The sequence below is a fragment of the Centroberyx gerrardi genome, chromosome 8 (assembly GCF_048128805.1).
Source record: "Centroberyx gerrardi isolate f3 chromosome 8, fCenGer3.hap1.cur.20231027, whole genome shotgun sequence".
Lineage (NCBI taxonomy): Eukaryota > Metazoa > Chordata > Actinopteri > Beryciformes > Berycidae > Centroberyx > Centroberyx gerrardi.
Window position 1 is genome coordinate 7,509,535 of NC_136004.1, and position 17,475 is coordinate 7,527,009.

Genomic DNA, 17,475 nt, shown 5'->3' on the forward strand with positions numbered 1-17,475 from the left:
CTGCACGAGGTTAATTTATTGGCTGAGCTTTCGGACTGGTCAGCCTTCATTAAGACACACCTACATATAAAAACTAATTTCAAAGTCAAAATACAACCAAAACCTATGCAAAGCTGATACTTTGTGTCCCAGTCCCAGTAATCCTGTTCCCATGTCTCCATTCTGCAACTGCAACACACCCTCTCTCGTTAGAATAAAATATATAGTGCAGTATTACAGTTTTCAGACAGACTGCACAAATCAGTGTTATTGGCTATCCCAGGACACAAATGATTTTCATATCAACAGCCAACACCGACATGGTCTTTGAGAGCTTTTATTGGAAGGTGGAGGAAACATTTCAAACCATTTGAGTGCAAATGAAAAGCAACATTTCATCCATATACATGTATTTACAGATGCACTGGCACTTCGATGCACTTTCGAGGCAAGGGGTAAGAACTCAATTAGTGGGAAGAAAAGGACAGGGCGGTGAGCACACAGATCTGATAGGGCACTGTCACACTCTTCCGTTATACATAATCTACATGCTTTAAGTCTGTGGGAATGTTATGATCTAAATAATACAAACTAGAGCTCCCGCTGGGGAGCTTCAGCCAGAACGTAACCTACACCAAAATCTGATGAACCGTTGACTTTGGACTTGGTGTGATGGTTCCGAGATATCAAAAAGAAAAGAAATAAAAAATGAAAATACTTAGCTAAGTGCATCTGATCAACCATCAGTCAGGTATCCGTGGAAAACTGCAATTTGCGGCATGCAACTGTTGCAGCTCAACTGCCTGGAGTGGCTTCCTCTAGTCTGTTCTCCATCAGAGCTGACAAATGAAGGAACCGAGAAAGGAGGAAAATTCCTACAAGGCATCCACTGAATAGTCTTCACCATACTTGCTGTATCTAACAGTGGAGGCATGGACAGTGGACAGGGGAAGAAGGCCCACTGAGATGCATCCTAGTACTTGATGTTTGTAATACACCTCCATAATTGCCGGTTCCCTGACCCTGTGCTGCTAACAAGCAGGCTACATCGTCCTCTCCCCCTACAAACAAACTTTGCTTCAGAGTAACAAAACAAAAAACAAAAAGAAAAAAACCTTACCCCAATGTGGGAATTATCAATATCACAAGCCTCATTTCAGTTTGTCAAAAATAACATTGAACTGCAGATGACCGGAATGGAAAGCGTGGCGTTCCATGGTGCGAAAAGGAGAGGGAGTGGGAGGGAAAGGGCTCGTTTTTTCATTAATTGACTTTTTGTTTTTTTTTCTCCCCCAGTGGCACCAAAGACTTGTGATCTCGAGGCAAAACAGATCATAAAAAAAAATACTAAATAATATGCAAGTGTCCAAATTCAGTTCCTTTAGAGTCTATTGTAGAAAAAGAGGAAAAAACTGATAAATTGAAGATCAGCAAAGCGAGTTCTTGGTTCTCAATTCTTCTCCTCGGCCTTCACCTCCTTTTTCTCCTCTTCTTTCTTTTCCTCTGATGTCTTCTTGTCTTCTTTTACGGAGAGCTCCTCCAGTTTCTCCGCCACTTTGTTCGCGCTGTCAGTGTTGCCTGTGGCAAAACAGTGAAATGTGTTTGTCAACTAAATATTTGGGCTAAGGAAGGTTGGAACACAACCCAGGTGCGTGCCACCAGCCTGCCCGGCATGTGAGTTTGTCTTGCAGAAAAGTCAGCATGACCGCCATTTTGACTGTGCATCTCAACTACGCTGTCATTCATCCAACTCATAAGATTATGCAATCTCTTCATACACACAATTTGAAGATGAGCTATCTTAGGCAGAGCATGTGTCCTTTTGCCATGTATGGTCATATTGGAGAACCCAGTGAAAATCTGAATGGTCATGTTGCAGAACATACTGACACTAGCCTTTCAGAAGGCCAGCAAGTACTATATTCTGCGTGTTAGTGTAGCAGACAGAAAAAGTTCCATGCCGACGTGAGCAGCAAAGAACAGAGTGAGTCTGCATGTTCAACAGATATAAATTAAAGTATCATTAAAAGTGCAATATTGATATTTGATTGATGCAAAGTGTGTGATCGGTGGGGGAGGGAGGGGGATACCTGTGTGATACAGGGGTTTTATGTGCTATGATATAAATGCTTAAAGATGAAGTGTGTTTTAAGTGTGAAGTTTCATGTACCTGTTCCCTCTTGAAATTTCCTGACCTCCTCCTTGCACTCGTCAAACTTCACCTTGAACTTCTGAGCATCTGAAAACGGAACAGAATGTTAGTCTATATTCACATCACCATGCTACAGTCTAACGGCCAATTTGAGCCAGCTGGAGAGATAATGGTGTTGCAGTGATAGATGGGACATGCAGCACGGCTAGTATGAGATCAGCTGCTGATGGGTGACATTGCCGAAATGCTCATTTGCAGCCAACTTCTCCAGTGACATTTCTCTGGTACCACAAAACGAACGGCTCATGGTGTGAACACACACTTTTGTTATGATCCAACAAATTAAACATTGGTTCTGGCAACTTTCTGACGCCACAATGTTATGTGGATTGGGTGAATGAATACTCACTTTCTGCGTTGAGGAAGCGTATTGCCAGAAGCTCAGGCTTGGGGCATTCGTCTGCAAAATCTGCTAGTGTGTTCCAAACCCAGGCCCTGTCACTGCCGGCGTTGGGCTTCAGCTCCATCATAGGGCTAACTGAAATTCACAAGAGGGGAAATGGGGTTAGGATACACATGAAGCCAGACCCATAAGTCTCATAGCATTATGTACCTAGTGGTTGCAGAACTACTGAGCGGACGTTCATGCCTTTTGCTAATGCATATTTGTATTATGACAAGATTACGTTTACATAGTTTTGTGCCATTACTGTGGAGCAGGCCTTACTGAAGCCAGCAATGCATGTTTATAATACCTGATTGTTAAAAATGTATTATTTGATAAAAATTTGATGAGTCCCAAGTCAATCTGTGAACATTACTAATAGTAAATAGAATTTCGCTTGACGTGGAAATGATCGTAGCCCTATGTCAGGTCTTCACTTGACATATGAACATTACCTGCTGGTTATGCCGAGGTATTGCAGGCATGAGAGAGAGAACTGAGCCGTGTGCAAACCTTCATGGTAGACTGGACACAAATTTCAGTTGGGCCTTAAAAGGGAAACTGATGGGTTTATGATTTTATTTAAGACTTCATAAATTAATTTGCCCATGGCTTTCATAAAGATGCCAACTATTGTTATGATGTGCAGTACATTGAATTGTGAGGAATGCAAGATTTATAGGACATGACACTTTCATCTCCAATATAGGCTTGCCTCCATGCTCCCACACACACAGCACGTCACAATACAAGTATTGTGTAGTTACCAGTTAGATTGTACTGTTCAGTAACTTGCAAAATAGTCTTAGAAAAGCAACATGATCATGATCCATACTGTGGATCCTGATGTCTGAAAAGACAGTGAACATTTTTATAAATGATGCCCCAAGTCTTCAAGGCACCCTGGCCTTCACCTAGAGTCCAGAGCTTACCACGGATGCCACAGAATAGTGAGGTGCTGGCGATATTATTGTAGCAAAAGGGAAGCATTTCATCATGCGCAATATTTATCAAAAAAAAACAAACAGAACCATTTAAATATCATGGCAAAGTATGGGGAGCAGAGGTGCATTTGCCTTTATGTAGACCAAGTACATACATGTACATCAGAAAATACACTTGGGTTTGTTATGGGATGATGATGGCAAAATGTACACACATATACACGAGCGAGCATGCACAGGTAGACTTAAAGTGCCTGTGTGCATACAGCTTTCAAATCAAGGGTCCAGGGTGCACTACATTCAGCTTTAGCCTACATATTGTGTTCTACCATACATTTGCTTTTGGAGCCAGCAATCAAAGTCCTCCCTTGATTATAGTTGATGATAGCTAATATTTGTTTTCTTCCTTTGTAACTTTATTAGAAATAGTGACATAAAATAGCTGCCATCATCATCACTTGTAACAAGTGGAATTGTCCATTTGACTCACTGTGATGATTGGCACAAATCTTCAAGGTCCGGTCTCTCCTCATCAGTAGGCGGATTGTGCCCTTCTCTTTGTGTTTCAGCAGCTTGACGTCACCAGTGCCTCGCTCCTTCCACTCTGGGGGGTCGTTCTCAGAGGCAAAGCGATACAGCTTAGCCCGCCTGGGAGGAGAAAAGTAAACTTCATTCACAGGTCATCATTTTCAGTGAAGACGCCACAGCGTTCATTAAACTGGATCACCAGACCATCACACACTCCCCCACAAAGAAAAATGACATTAAATCAGAATCGTTCTGTGACAATTTACATTCGGGTGATCAAAATAAGCTCTTAGGAGCAACTCACATTTTGAAAAGTTCCTCCTCATCCTCTTCTAATGTTTTCACCTCCTGCTCCGGAAGGGACACAATGGGCTCAAAGTGGGGATCATGGTTTGAGTCCTCTGCATTGTCTGTGGAGGCTTCATGGTCTTCCTGGTCCTGAAGGACAGAATAAAAAATATATATCATCAAATCAAAAACTCAAACACACTCCGATTTGTACCAGACATTCACTTTTATGAACTGAGTACAAGTAATCAGGCTTGTGATACAGGTCAGTGTGGTTCTTTAAAACTCAATGAAACATTATTGGGTTGTGTCAATAATGGTCTCTACTGACCAACTAGCCATCGATGCATCAATGGAGGGATTTAAGAGATCACGGGTGGGAAGTAAAGCTTTTGTGGGGGGAACAGGCAAAGCCTTTTGTAACTCGCTGTTACTGGTGCTGAGCCAAGCATCTTTGATGCGAGATGGGATTAAATGTTCTCACATCAGTGTTTATTAGTTCAAAAAAGTTACAATACTTGGCAAAAATAAACATAAGCCTCATCAAAAAACAACTGAGGATAAAGACGACATACAACTGAGGTGGCCAATTTAAGTATACTTTAATGTGTTTTTTTTTTCCAATCAGTTGACATCAAGCAATCAACCCCATGGCCTGTAACAACTTGAGGGAAATAGCCCCATGTGAATAGTCCTTGCTCATGTACAGAGTGTTATTAGCTGAAAAGGGACGAAGTATACACGGGTGGCGCCTAGCACCACAATACTGGAGTTTCTCCCGACTGGCAAACTAACTTCTGGCTAATAGTGTCTAATTATTCTTTCTAGCTATGCTATGCTAGTTAGCTGGATGACAAGCCAAGTTAGCTAGCTTCATCACAATGGCACTTCTTTGTAGCGACGTAGCTCAAGTTAGCTTTACTAGGTAAGTTACATGCATGCCAATAACGTTAATGTTCACATATAGCTGTAAAATTTAACAGACGTTTAACGGGCTCTCTAGCTTGAGTGGTTTTGTAGCTAGACTTAAAGTTTAGTCTCGTCGCTATTACATTCTACCATAGTTACATATTATCTGAGGTTAAATCTAGCTAGCTAATCAACTTTTCCTTCCAAAGCTAACTTGATGTTAAGTTAACTAGGCCTTCCAGAGCACACGCTAGCAAGCTAGTCCAGATAAGCTAATCGTTGGCCATTTGCTAACCTCAATGAGTGTTGCTACCTCATAACGTAACTAGTAATTTAGCAGATTACATAATTATTGCACTAGTTCGCAGGCGACGTAATATAAACTTGCTGATGTTATCTGTCCAGTGATCCAGAGTAACTGCCTCTTAAATCCTACTACAATTAACCAAAGTAAGCTAACATTAGCCAGCTAGCAACTGTTGTCATGCTTGGCAGACAAAGCCAAGGAACCTAGCTTTCGTTAGCTACTCTGGCTGGCGGATTAACGTTAGATGCATTTCGATCTTGCACTACCTCGTGTAAATACATGACGGTTACGATATTTTAGTTTTGTTATGGACATTGCCATGCTAACTGGCTACTATTAGTAATATGTGGCTAACGTTATCATGCTGCCTGGCTTCCCACTTCAGACCACTTCTGAGCTTGCTAACTTTAAAGAAAGGCGGCAAAGCACTAAGACGCTCACTTTATTAACACACTGAACCTGAAATAAACATTTCAAACTAGACTGTCTGGTAGCTCTTGCGTTTAATAAGACCTTCCACACTTAGTATTCCAGTAATCGTTGCTAACATCGCGGCAGAGACAACATCATTGCCGGCATTTTTGTCTCGCAGCTTCCTCTACAAACTTTGACGAATGACAACTAAAATGCACCGTTTGACACAAAATTGCTGTTTCAACACGGGCCCGACGCTTAAGATTACCTACAAAGCGTGATCTCACCTTCGGATCTGCCATATTAATGTAGATGTTTGCAGATTATGGAAGTTGTTTGATAGATTCAAAACCCAAACTCGCCGCCGTTTCCCTTCAGCTCCTGTCGCTTCCTGCTGTAGCTTTCGCGCGCCGAATTTCCTACGTGTGCCCGCGCCCACATTGTGGCAGCGCGCGCACCACCTCTCACACAAATAATATCAGAGATAATTATATTAGTCAAATTTGTATTTAGTAAAGTCAATGGATTACTTCTATAATAATGTAAAAAATACTACTTCTACTGCTACTAGTACTAGTAAATACAATATAAACATTAATATACTGCAACATACAATTTAAATTAAAAAAATAATAGGCTAATAATATAAAATATAACTTTTCAACGTGCTTAAAATTGGCAGCAAAAGCAATGTAAGCAAGGCAAGGACACAAAAGTAAACCAAGGGAGATCAGAGACAACTAACAAAAGATCATTACATGAATCTTTAAATCTATAAAAGGCTGAAAATATGCTGTCACTGGGATGGCAGGGTGGCGCCTCCTGGACCTGAATCTTGATTTTTTTATGTTAATAATAATGGAATGGAAAACAGTGATTACGATTGGTTGGAAATTTAGAAAACATTGGAAATGGCTCGACATGATGGGCTTCTCAAGGTGCCACATGGGAGGAAAACTTTGCATTACAAGCATGTAGGTAAAGGTCAATTTATGCTTTAAAGTGTTTCCCAATGTTGTCTTCCCTTCACCTAAGTGAGAGTTTGATCAAATCTGTTTGATTTGATCAAACTCTGTCACAAACCTGTTAACACCAAAGAACAGTATTTTTAACACCACTTCTATTTTATAATAGATGTATCCTAAATGTGGGTGTGCTTGTTAGTATTTGTTGCAGTGAATCTGAAGCAAAGATACAAGATCTGCATTGGAAATTCCATAATCAGTTACATATGAATGAAAAAAATACAATAAAACCATCTGTTAGGGGCAAAGACTATATATTTTTTATTTTCTTCCCTCATGAAGCTGCTACATTCACACTGCAGGCCTTAGTGCTGAATTCTGATTTTTTTGCTCAGATGTGATGGATTGGTAGGGAAAAAAATCTGAACTGGAACTTCAGCAGCAGTGTAAATGGAGCCTGTTACTCCTCAGCATGGGGAAAGTAACAATGGAGGGCCTTCCTCAGTCTGGAGAGGAATCGCCACATCTTTTTAACTGGTCTGAACTCTTTAGTTTAGTAAAATGATCACCCTTCACTCAACAGTGGGACATATAATATGAATCAGAAATAATACACCTGTACAGATCAAATTTGGATTTGTATCTTACTTTTTTTCTTGACCTCATTGGGGATAGCAGTCGAAGCCTCAGCAGCCAAGTCAGAGGGAGTGGAAGCCCCGTCAGCTGGGACAGTGGTAGCAGTCATGGTAGTCGTAGTAGTAGTCTCATCAACCGGGACACTAGTGACTGAAGCTCTGTCATCAGGTTCAGTGGCTGATGTGCTGTCATGACAGAAAGCCTTCATGGCCAAGAAGGAGTCTTTCACACTGCAAGAAGTATGACAATCAATCAATGAATCCATCAATCAGTACATCAATCAATCAATCCTATCATCCTTCCCTCTATCCATCAATCAAACACCTGTCCAACCATTTGCTTTGTCTGTTAACAGTGCTAACACACACACAACAGACACACACACAGACACACACACTTACTAAGAGCTGGTGGCATAGGAGTCCTCCAGGTGGCTCATGGTGAGGAAGGGATGCTGCAGAGCGTCGCCGGGCGTGGCTCTCTGCTCAGCATCAACCTCCATCATCCATTCCCTGAGGCCTATGAACGCCCCAACATCCTGACACTCAATGTCTTCTGCCACGTTTGGGTAGAGCTGGATTTAGAAACAAAGTCAGTGACAGTTCAGTCAAATTCACTTCACAGCTCATGGAAACAGAGCAAATAAACACTATTAATTAGTACTATTATCTATCTATCTATTGATCTATCTAATTGGTAATCATAGCAAATGTTACAAGACTTGCCAAGTGCCAAATGAAAGGAAGGAAGGAAGGAAAGAAGGTTTAGTCTGTCTATCTATCCATCATCATCATCATCATCATCATCATCAGTCCGTCCTTCCTTCTGTCCTTCCTTCCTGTACCAAATCTATGCTGGTCTTGATGTGCGGCTCACATACACACACATAGAAATACTGGAATACTGTTACTACTACTACTACAACTGTAGGAGCCATAAAACATGAGTCAGCTTTCCATTTCATTTCATTCAATTGCTTCAGTTCCAAGTAATCAAATTCTAAACACATTTTTAAACTCTTTCTAATGAATTTGAATTTGTAACCGTTCAAGCTGAAGCAAGCATACAATCAAGCAATCAATCTTTTCTAGTTCAGTCTTTTTTATACAAGAAAACAGGGACCACCTACGTGTAGCAATTCACTCAGCCGATAGAAGATGTGAGTCCTGCTCTCTATGGACTCAATTCCTGTCTCACAGGTGAACTCCTCTGGTGTCTAAAGAAACACAGAATATATATGAGATACTTCTTCATACATTTTTTTAACAATTTCAAAAGGATTGTTGGATCTTCTGGAAAAAACACCCTGTCCAGGATCAAATCTATGTATTTTGGTCTGACCACTGTTTTGACAGAAGGAACCACAGGTCATGTCGCCCTGGATCCATCACTATATTAATATGAAGGATAATATCATATGACCTTGAAGAATGGAGATTCATTATAATATTATAATATTGTGCGGTCCTTGCATCCCTAATTATTATACTCAAGTCAGATATCTGGATCGTCGCCATCTTGGCTACCACTTAAAACAAGTCTCAGTTCAGAGTTCATTGTTTTGTTTGGCCGAGGCAAGAATCTTCAATTAATTGAAAGGAAAATATCTAATTCCTTACACTGGACTGGCCTATATCAGCGAATGTAAAGTGACGTTTGTGACTTTGACCGGTGGAGGGCAGTAAAATGCCTTGAAGCATCTACACTGCCGCAATCCCTACAAGAAGAAGAAGTTCGTTGTTGCACGTGGCTAAACCAACATGGCGGCGCCCTATAGATTCCAGTGAGAACTGAGAAGTGAAAGTGAATGTGAGCAGGTAGGCTGCCTAAGTACGTATTAACTAGGTTTTCTATATAACCACGGCGTTTCTGATATTTAGCATGCAAAGAAACGACAAATTGACAGATTTTTTAAAATTGCTATAGTCGAAATGTTCGAAGTCGAAGCTACTGTCACTATTACTAATATCAGAGCCTATTGCCTCTCTACCCAACGAGGCTGCAGGTCCTGAAAGTCTCTAATGTCTTAAATCATATTATGTTAACTAAATGCCTTAAAACGTGTTAAATGTAACAAGTTTAATGTCAAATTCACTTTTAGACATATTTAAAATGTTTCTTGGTGCGCTGCTTTTCCGATGAGAAATAAGCGAAGTCATGCAGACCTGCATTCTGATAGGACTAACGGTTACAGTTGTTTTAACTGTCACATTTAGTTCAATGGCGAAATGGCTCTTATCACTCATTCTAACGGGCATTTAAAAACGTTTAAAATGCCTTAAATGTAACTTGAACACACCCTGCCCACCTATCCTGTCAAGCCTCTCAGTATTTAGTATTATAGTAACCTCACAGTAAGGCTAGTTGACCTTTGTGCTGGTAGGAGAAATTTCAATATTGTGACTCTTCCCAGGACTATCAGAGCTAAATAATTTCTTACATTCTTGCATGAGAGGAAACATGCTGTTCCTGTGTATGTAAGAGTTTATCTGCCTGCTAATTGCTTTGGTCCTTTCCCCCCCAAACAGAATGATGGCGGATGTTAGTGACCTCCCAGTGGCTGATACGCCCCCCTCGACGGAGGAGAGGGCTGAGGACCAAACAGCGGACTCCATGGACGGTGCCAAACCAGAAGCCAAAGCTGAAGGAGAGGGCGAGGCGGGCTCCGACCCCAGCATGTACCGCTACATCAAAGGTGACCTGTTCACGTCTGAAATCTACAAAGTGGAGATCCAGAACCTGCCCAAGTTCATCGGCTTCAACGACCTGAAGAAGTTCCTGGCCAAGCACGGCGTCAACCCGCACAAGATCAAGCTGTTCGGCCGGCAGACGTTCGCCTTCGTCACCTTCAAGAACGAGGAGGAGCGCGACAAGGCCATGAAGATGGTGCACGGCATGCAGTGGAAGGGCCAGGTGCTCGGCGTGCGGCTGGCCAAGCCCAAGGCCGACCCCATCCTGAGGAAGAGGCGGCAGCAGGAGGAGGGAGAGGCCGCGGCGGGGGGAGGGCAGCCCGCCTCCAAGCGCCGGGAGGCGGAGGAGGACGAGGAGCCCCTCAGCGTGCAGATAGCCAACGTGGTGACGCCCCTGTGGAACGTGCCCTACGAGGAGCAGCTGAGGAGGAAGGAGCAGGAGGTGGAGGGGGTTCTGCAGAGGCTGGCCAAGTAGGTTTATACTGTCATCACTTCACTGAAATGACACCATACTTACGTACATGTATAGATATGTGTGGTACCATGCTTTGCCCACCCTGGACCTACCTTGGGTATTGTACAGCATCAGTACTGGGGTTTGACCTTATGGGTGATTGAAGGCTAACACCAGTATTTTTGTATGGAAGCTACAAACGGCCAATAATTTGTGTTGACATTCAGTATCTTTAAATTTGACCATTTTCATGCCAAAACATTCCAAAAAATACAAGTGCACAGCATTTAGACCATCATGGGACACTAAAACTTTACACAAAACGTAATGGAAAAAAGCAGGTACTACATAAGGTATTACTGTGTCAGTATGGGGATGGTGCGGTACACTTTCGCAGTAGAAAAAATGTATAGTGTACAAACTCCAGGTGTGGTTCAAACCTCATAATGTAAATCCTATGCCATTGTTTTCCAGGGAAATTGGCAGCACCAACAAAGCCATGTTGCCTTGGCTGTTTGCGCAGAAAGGGAAGTACAACAAAATGTGTTGTCCTCTAGAAGCCATTCGGCCGTCTCCCTCTCAGGTATAATCACCTGTTGAATATCACTCAACTCACATGTTATTGAGATACACATATGAAGAGTTTCATTCCAAAAACGCTATATAGCTGCAGAGATGTTGTAGATGTTTTTTTTTTTTATTCCTATTTCCTTCCCACACTGTATATCAGTTGTTGTTTTTTTTTAAATATTACCTGAAGTTCATAAATCAGTGTCTTAACATACAGAGGATCCAGTCTGTAAAAATCTTATCAGTGTCAACCAAAGATGTATCCTTTTAAAAAGTACCATAACTCGTTTTAAATGTAGTGCCATCAGTGACATTGTATGAGCAAGTGTTGCTTTTTTCATAAAGGCAAATATCTAATTTTGGAAGGAGGTGTCTAAGACCTCTAATCCTGTTCAACTTTCTTTCTCCAACTATATCATGGCAGACGGAGTACAGAAACAAGTGTGAGTTCCTCATTTCAATGGGCGCAGATGGCGAGGACAAGACGATCGGTTTCCGTCTGGGAAAGTATAAAGGAGGCTCCTGTGCTGTGGTGGGGCCGGGGGACACCAGCCACGTCTCAGCTGAGGCCAAGAGAGTGGTCAGCGAGTTTCAGAAGTTCATTAGGTATGAAATATTCATGGTGTTTCACAATGTGGTGTGTTTGTATGTGTGAGCGTCTCTCTCAGACACACATCCAGGGAGAAAAGCAAAGATTCAATCCAACAACATCGCAGTACTGGTACAACTAGCACAGACTTTTTATGGGTTACACAGACATGCGACTTCAAAAACGCACTTTTGCCCCCTAGTGGTCAATTATGGAAGCATTCTGTCCTTCAGAGAGACCAGATATAATGGTGCCCTATGGGGAATTTGCATAAAAGCGTGTCTTGTGAATGATTGAAACCTCCAATTTGGAGGAGTGGATTGAATTTGCTGACATGCATAATACGACCCAGGTAGTATATCCTCTAGATGTAGAGCTTGATCATATGTTTTGTTTTTGATGGGTTTTTTTTGACTGTACATTACTTCACAAATGATTCATGTATGTCTGATGACATCTATCATCAAAGTGATTTCCAGTAGTAGCAAACTTTTTATGGCAATGGTGTTTTGCTGAGTGTGGAAGTATTGAAGACTCTGGCAGTCAACAAGTCTGTTGCTATCTAATAATGGAACTGTGATGACTATACCCAGGATTTACACAAACAAACATAATGAATAGCTTCAGCCTTGTTGACAAGGTTGCTGACAGCAAATGGTAAATGGACATAGGAGGCTGTCGGTGACTATAATAGACGTGCTACTAGTAGTAGTTTTCACTAGCCACTGTGGGCAGTTCTGGCATATGCTGACGTGGTTTTCAGTCTTTTTGCGGCCTTTTTGGACAAGTTCCAGACCGAAAGGTAGCTAGTGAAAATGCAGAAATGAGTCGAGGATAAAAACTTCAACTAGCTACTGAAAACTACCAGTATGTTCTCTGATGTTGTTGGATTGAATCTTTGATTGTTTGCTTTTTCCCTGGATGTTTCTGTCTGAATTGAGAAAATTTTAAAAACTGAATTTGAAATTCTAGTCAAAAGTTAAATTCAATAATAATCACATTCAGCTTCAACTAATTGCATTTAATTTAAAATGATGCCTTACAAGTTTGCCTTTCAACAACATGTGGTCTTTCCAACCAGCCCCATGTTAGTATACTACCTGTATACCCTCCCCTAAAATGCAAATCCTTTACATTTAATATTGCTATTAAAATAATCAAACTCTTGACAAATGTTACCTCTAATGAATTTATCCCCCCCCCGCCCCCCTCCCTCACCCCATTATTTACACACAGGACAACACCATACTCGGTGTACAGTCCTGAAACATATGAAGGGCACTGGAAGCAGCTGACAGTGCGGACCACAAGGACCAAACAAGCCATGGCTATGGTGTTCTTCAACCCACAGGTGCTGAAATGATGTCAATGAGCCATCCATTGTTTTTGTAACGCAATGTGAAATGCACAATTGTAAAGCAAAATCACAATGTTTGATCGCTTTCTCTTTTAGACTTGAAAACATAGTCTCACACTTCTCATCCCCATACAGAATACACCTATATTGTTCCTGTTTGGCCAGACAGGCTGCTTTCCTCCATTTGTAGTTGAATATTAATTCAGATTTATTCTGTTTTGGAGCTGTGAGTGTGCGGCTATACTTTCAAGACTTGTGTACTACATGCCGTTAGCAGGCACCTCATTAATTCAGGGGTGTATTTTCCCCCAGCCTTTCTCTCTTTGATCACTTATTCTTTTGCTGAATGACTCTCCAGAAACTCGAAGAAGAGGAACTCGATGCATTAAAGAGCTCTTTAAAGAAGCACTTCACAGAGGGAGAGGGCAAAGACAGCGGTGTAACCTCCCTTTACTTTGTCAGAGAGGGTCAAAGGTAAGATAAAAAAGCACAGTGACTGACAGAATCAGAATAACTTGAATCGCGAAAGTACAATAAAAGTACAGGAATCTCTCTTGGTGACAGCGGTGCAGAGACATGTTGACAGCTGACATACTGCAGTAATACAATACACACTGACACAGATGGTACAGGGACAACAGGACCCCAAATATAGTGCAAAGGGATATGGCAAGACATGATGGACAGTAGACTATACAATTCTCTCTACATACATACATACATTCAGCTGTAACTGCTGTTTTCGCCTGCTAAGGAAATCCCCCAACCCGGAGGACTTGCCCTGTGAGCTGGTGGCTGGGGAGGGCTACATTCACGAGGAACTGCTGGGTCTGAAATTCAGAATATCCCCTCATTCCTTCTTCCAGGTAAGTCAAAGAAAAAAAAAAAACCTTTTCAGCAGTGCCCTGATTCACATTCAGCCATTCCACACATTCACACTGGGAGCGTCCCAGTACAGCCACAGCTTCCGGCTGTTGGCCACTGAGCAGCTGCATTGGAGCAGTTGTGGGTTTTAATAACAGTGATGAATACCAATGTTCAACTGATATAGGTTTTTCCCAAGGCTGATACTGATATGTTTGGATTGCAGCTGTTGATAGCTGATATTTGTGCAAAATGTACAATTTGACTGTCAGCAGAATTCAATAGAGGTTTTGACTGGGAACTGATCATTTTGCCACTGATTAATGTGGTCAATTTTGTGTTTTAGACAATGTCAGCTTGTTAGCTAGTTAACCATCATTGTCTTGTCTGTGTGTGTGTGCCTGGGTCCCTGCTAGGTGAATACAGGAGCTGCAGAGGTGCTGTACTCTGCGGTGGGGGAATGGGCCCAGCTGGACCAGGACAGCACAGTACTGGATGTGTGCTGCGGGACAGGAACCATCGGCCTCTCTCTGGCTAAGGTAATGCTGGTCGGAGGAAAGACTTAATCCATCTGTAAATATGCTTTGATAATGACAGTGATGATGACAACAGACAATGCACATTGTCACTTTTTCTGTACATATGGTTCATCTGTCTGGAGTTTTTGATAAGACGAATAACTAGTATATTCTATTTTTTCCTTCTTGTATCACTATTATTTACCTATGTAATGACCCAATTTCCACATGGAGATAATTAAATTAGCATTTTAGGTCTTTCTCTCTTTCTCTCTCTCTCTCTCACTCACACACACACACACACACACACACACACACACACACACAGACAGCTATCAATGTTAACAAGAGCAGGAACAAAGAGGACATTTTTCTTGGGAAATACAAATTGAATGCAAATTCCAACACCTACTCTTAATAATTTTTGATAGTACAAAATTCAAACAAATTATGGTAAGCTAAAACACTTTTGGATTGTCTGAATTTGAGAGACACTGAATGATGAACGTGAGTTTTTTCTGGAATGGATACATGGAGTTTTGGAATAGAACTGGACTTCCCCTGCTAGCAGGTTGTGACCGCTCTGTTCCCTTCTGCCTCCAGAGGGTGAAGAAGGTGATTGGGATCGAGCTCTGCCAGGAAGCAGTGGAGGATGCCAAAGTCAACGCAAAGCTCAACGGTAGGAGAACAGATGACATGTAACTGCTGCTGGTGCTTTGCAGTGTCTGTAGCTGAGATTTACCAAGCCCACGAAAGATCGTATAGAGTTACTTCCCAAAATGATCTATTATCTTTACATTTGACTATTTTCCTGCCAACAATTTTTTAAATTTGGAAGGATTCAGTTTCCCCCCCCTGCATTTGATATTTGGCAGAGTGGAAAAGCTTCTGAAACGGCATTTAGAAAACTCTACATGGAAGCATAATAATAATAATAATAGAATGTGTGTTATGATCGAAATGGTGCTTTAGAATCAATACAGGTGAAGGGATTTTTATTAAACGGCCAATATCGGCTGTCTAACTTCAATATTCACCATTTTGGAAAAAGTGACACCCACTACCTAGTAAATGATTCATAAAATGTAAATAGAAGTTGGTACTTGTTGAAGGATAGCAAGTAGTACTTGTTTGGCAAAATAACTGGATCCCCTATATTTTAGTGAATTACTGATACTGAATGACAAACTTAAGATAATGATTGTATTCTAAAATAAATACAGCATGTTTTCAACTTGCTTGTCAGGTCTGTCAATCTGTTGTTTTTATTTTTTAAGGGCTTAGTAATGTGGAATTTCACCGTGGGAAGGCTGAGGATGAGTTCCCCAAAATTCTCAATGCTCTTGTGTCGCCGAACGTCACAGCCATCGTGGATCCACCGAGAGCAGGCCTACGTACGTAAACAACTACTAACACATCACCATTCATTATAATGAAGTCTGAGCTCAGTTCATGATTTGTACCTTTGTGTCTCTGATGCCGCTCTCACGTCATGTCAGAGTAAATTTGTCTTGTTTTTTGTTATGTTTCACCTTCTTGGAGAACCTTATTGGGAAGATCCCTTAAGAACTCAGTCATTTTTGTCATTTTTCACTTCTTGTGGTCACAGATTCCAAGGTGATCCTTGCCATCAGGAGAGCAGAGCATCTGAAGAGGCTGGTGTATGTGGCATGCAATGCCAAGGCAGCCATGAACAACTTCATTGAGTGAGTTATTACCTTTTAATTGTGCTTTTATGATAGCCATTATTTTATGATAGCCATTAGGGTTAAATCATATCAGTTAACAGATACTGGCCAGTCAGTGACATTCACTGCCAATTTTTATTGATTACATATTTATTATATCATTAATCGATACTACACTGGTTCTCTATGGGAAGCCCTTAACCTAAATTGATTCTAATGCAACATTTTGATCAGATTCCAGTGTGCATGAATGTTTACCATTATCCTCAGCAACTCATCCTGGGTTTCAATGGAGAGTTTTAGTCACGTGATGGTCTAATTGCTGTTTCAGAGGTTTTACTGTCATTTTGAAAGAGTAGGTGTCACACTGTCTAACATGGTGGATCTTATTTTGGAGTGACTCTTCATGTAGAGTTAGTGGTAATTGCGTGCCTCTCTTCAGCCTGTGCAGAGCGCCTTCCAACAGAGTCCACGGAGCCCCGTTCCGTCCGGTCAGAGCCATGGCTGTCGATCTCTTCCCCCAGACCATGCATGTGGAGATGCTGCTGCTTCTGGAGAGGGTGGACTACAACTCCCAGGGCGAGACCAGCGACAAACAGGCAGAGACTGCCTCTTAGCCTTGGTCCTGTATAGCATGAACTAAAACTAGCAGGGTTAGGGATTTGATCCCCACTGAGGCTACCCATACCTATAAATGGATGCACTCAGTACTCCAAGGAGCTTTGGATAAATAAATGGCCTATTAAGTTAATGACAGCACTGTTCTTCATTTGTTGATTCTAGTGTCTTTCAACAGGGCATCTGCAGGTCCTTGAAATCTAAATCCTAAATTTGAGGCCTTTAAAAAGAGAATGAAAATGTCTTAAGTCGGTTATTCGTTTTTTTTCACCACACAATGACCTGTAATTTGTGCTTCATGTCCACTCTTACAGAACAGAATTAGTAGTATAATATGCATCGCATCTGCTTAACTAAACACTGTTGTACTTCATGTCCTTATTATACCCATTTAGTTTCAGTGCTTTCATTATGTTCAGTCAGAAATAGGCCGGTGTTGTGAGGCTACTAAGGAAATAATAGCTCTATCAAAGTTGCACTTGAGTTTGTTCAGTGCCTGTTAGTTTGTGCATATTTCAACATGTTTTTGCAGATTGAATGAATAAAACAACCCCTTCTAC

At 41.5% G+C, this 17,475-nt stretch overlaps 2 protein-coding genes and 1 non-coding gene across 5 annotated transcripts; 1 reads left to right on the forward strand and 2 right to left on the reverse strand.

The window, feature by feature from the left end:
• Nucleotides 1-300: 300 nt before the first annotated feature.
• On the reverse strand, nt 301-6,371 carry ranbp1 (RAN binding protein 1). Its single transcript, XM_071902681.2, has 6 exons — nt 6,254-6,371; nt 4,353-4,486; nt 4,011-4,168; nt 2,541-2,669; nt 2,150-2,218; nt 301-1,557 (listed from the first exon to the last, which is right to left on the reverse strand). The coding sequence occupies exons 1-6, from the start codon at nt 6,266-6,268 to the stop codon at nt 1,430-1,432; spliced, it is 633 nt and encodes a 210-aa protein (XP_071758782.1). The 5' UTR covers nt 6,269-6,371; the 3' UTR covers nt 301-1,429.
• Nucleotides 1,846-1,973, reverse strand: LOC139914388 (small nucleolar RNA SNORA77). The gene has a single exon (XR_011784761.1). It is a non-coding gene; the product is annotated as a small nucleolar RNA SNORA77 (small nucleolar RNA).
• On the forward strand, nt 5,127-17,474 carry trmt2a (tRNA methyltransferase 2A). Of its 3 annotated transcripts, none has more exons than XM_071902677.2 (13): nt 5,127-5,261; nt 10,096-10,728; nt 11,186-11,294; nt 11,706-11,887; nt 13,107-13,221; nt 13,586-13,701; nt 13,982-14,093; nt 14,508-14,630; nt 15,213-15,288; nt 15,887-16,003; nt 16,219-16,315; nt 16,740-17,333; nt 17,389-17,474. In XM_071902677.2, exons 1-12 carry the CDS (start codon nt 5,218-5,220, stop codon nt 16,912-16,914), a joined length of 1,899 nt encoding a protein of 632 aa, XP_071758778.1. In that variant the 5' UTR covers nt 5,127-5,217; the 3' UTR covers nt 16,915-17,333; nt 17,389-17,474. The 3 variants fall into 3 exon arrangements, with proteins under 3 accessions (XP_071758778.1, XP_071758779.1, XP_071758781.1); XM_071902678.2 differs by lacking the exon at nt 5,127-5,261 and adding an exon at nt 9,297-9,384; XM_071902680.2 differs by lacking the exon at nt 5,127-5,261 and adding an exon at nt 9,321-9,397.
• Nucleotide 17,475: the final 1 nt, after the last annotated feature.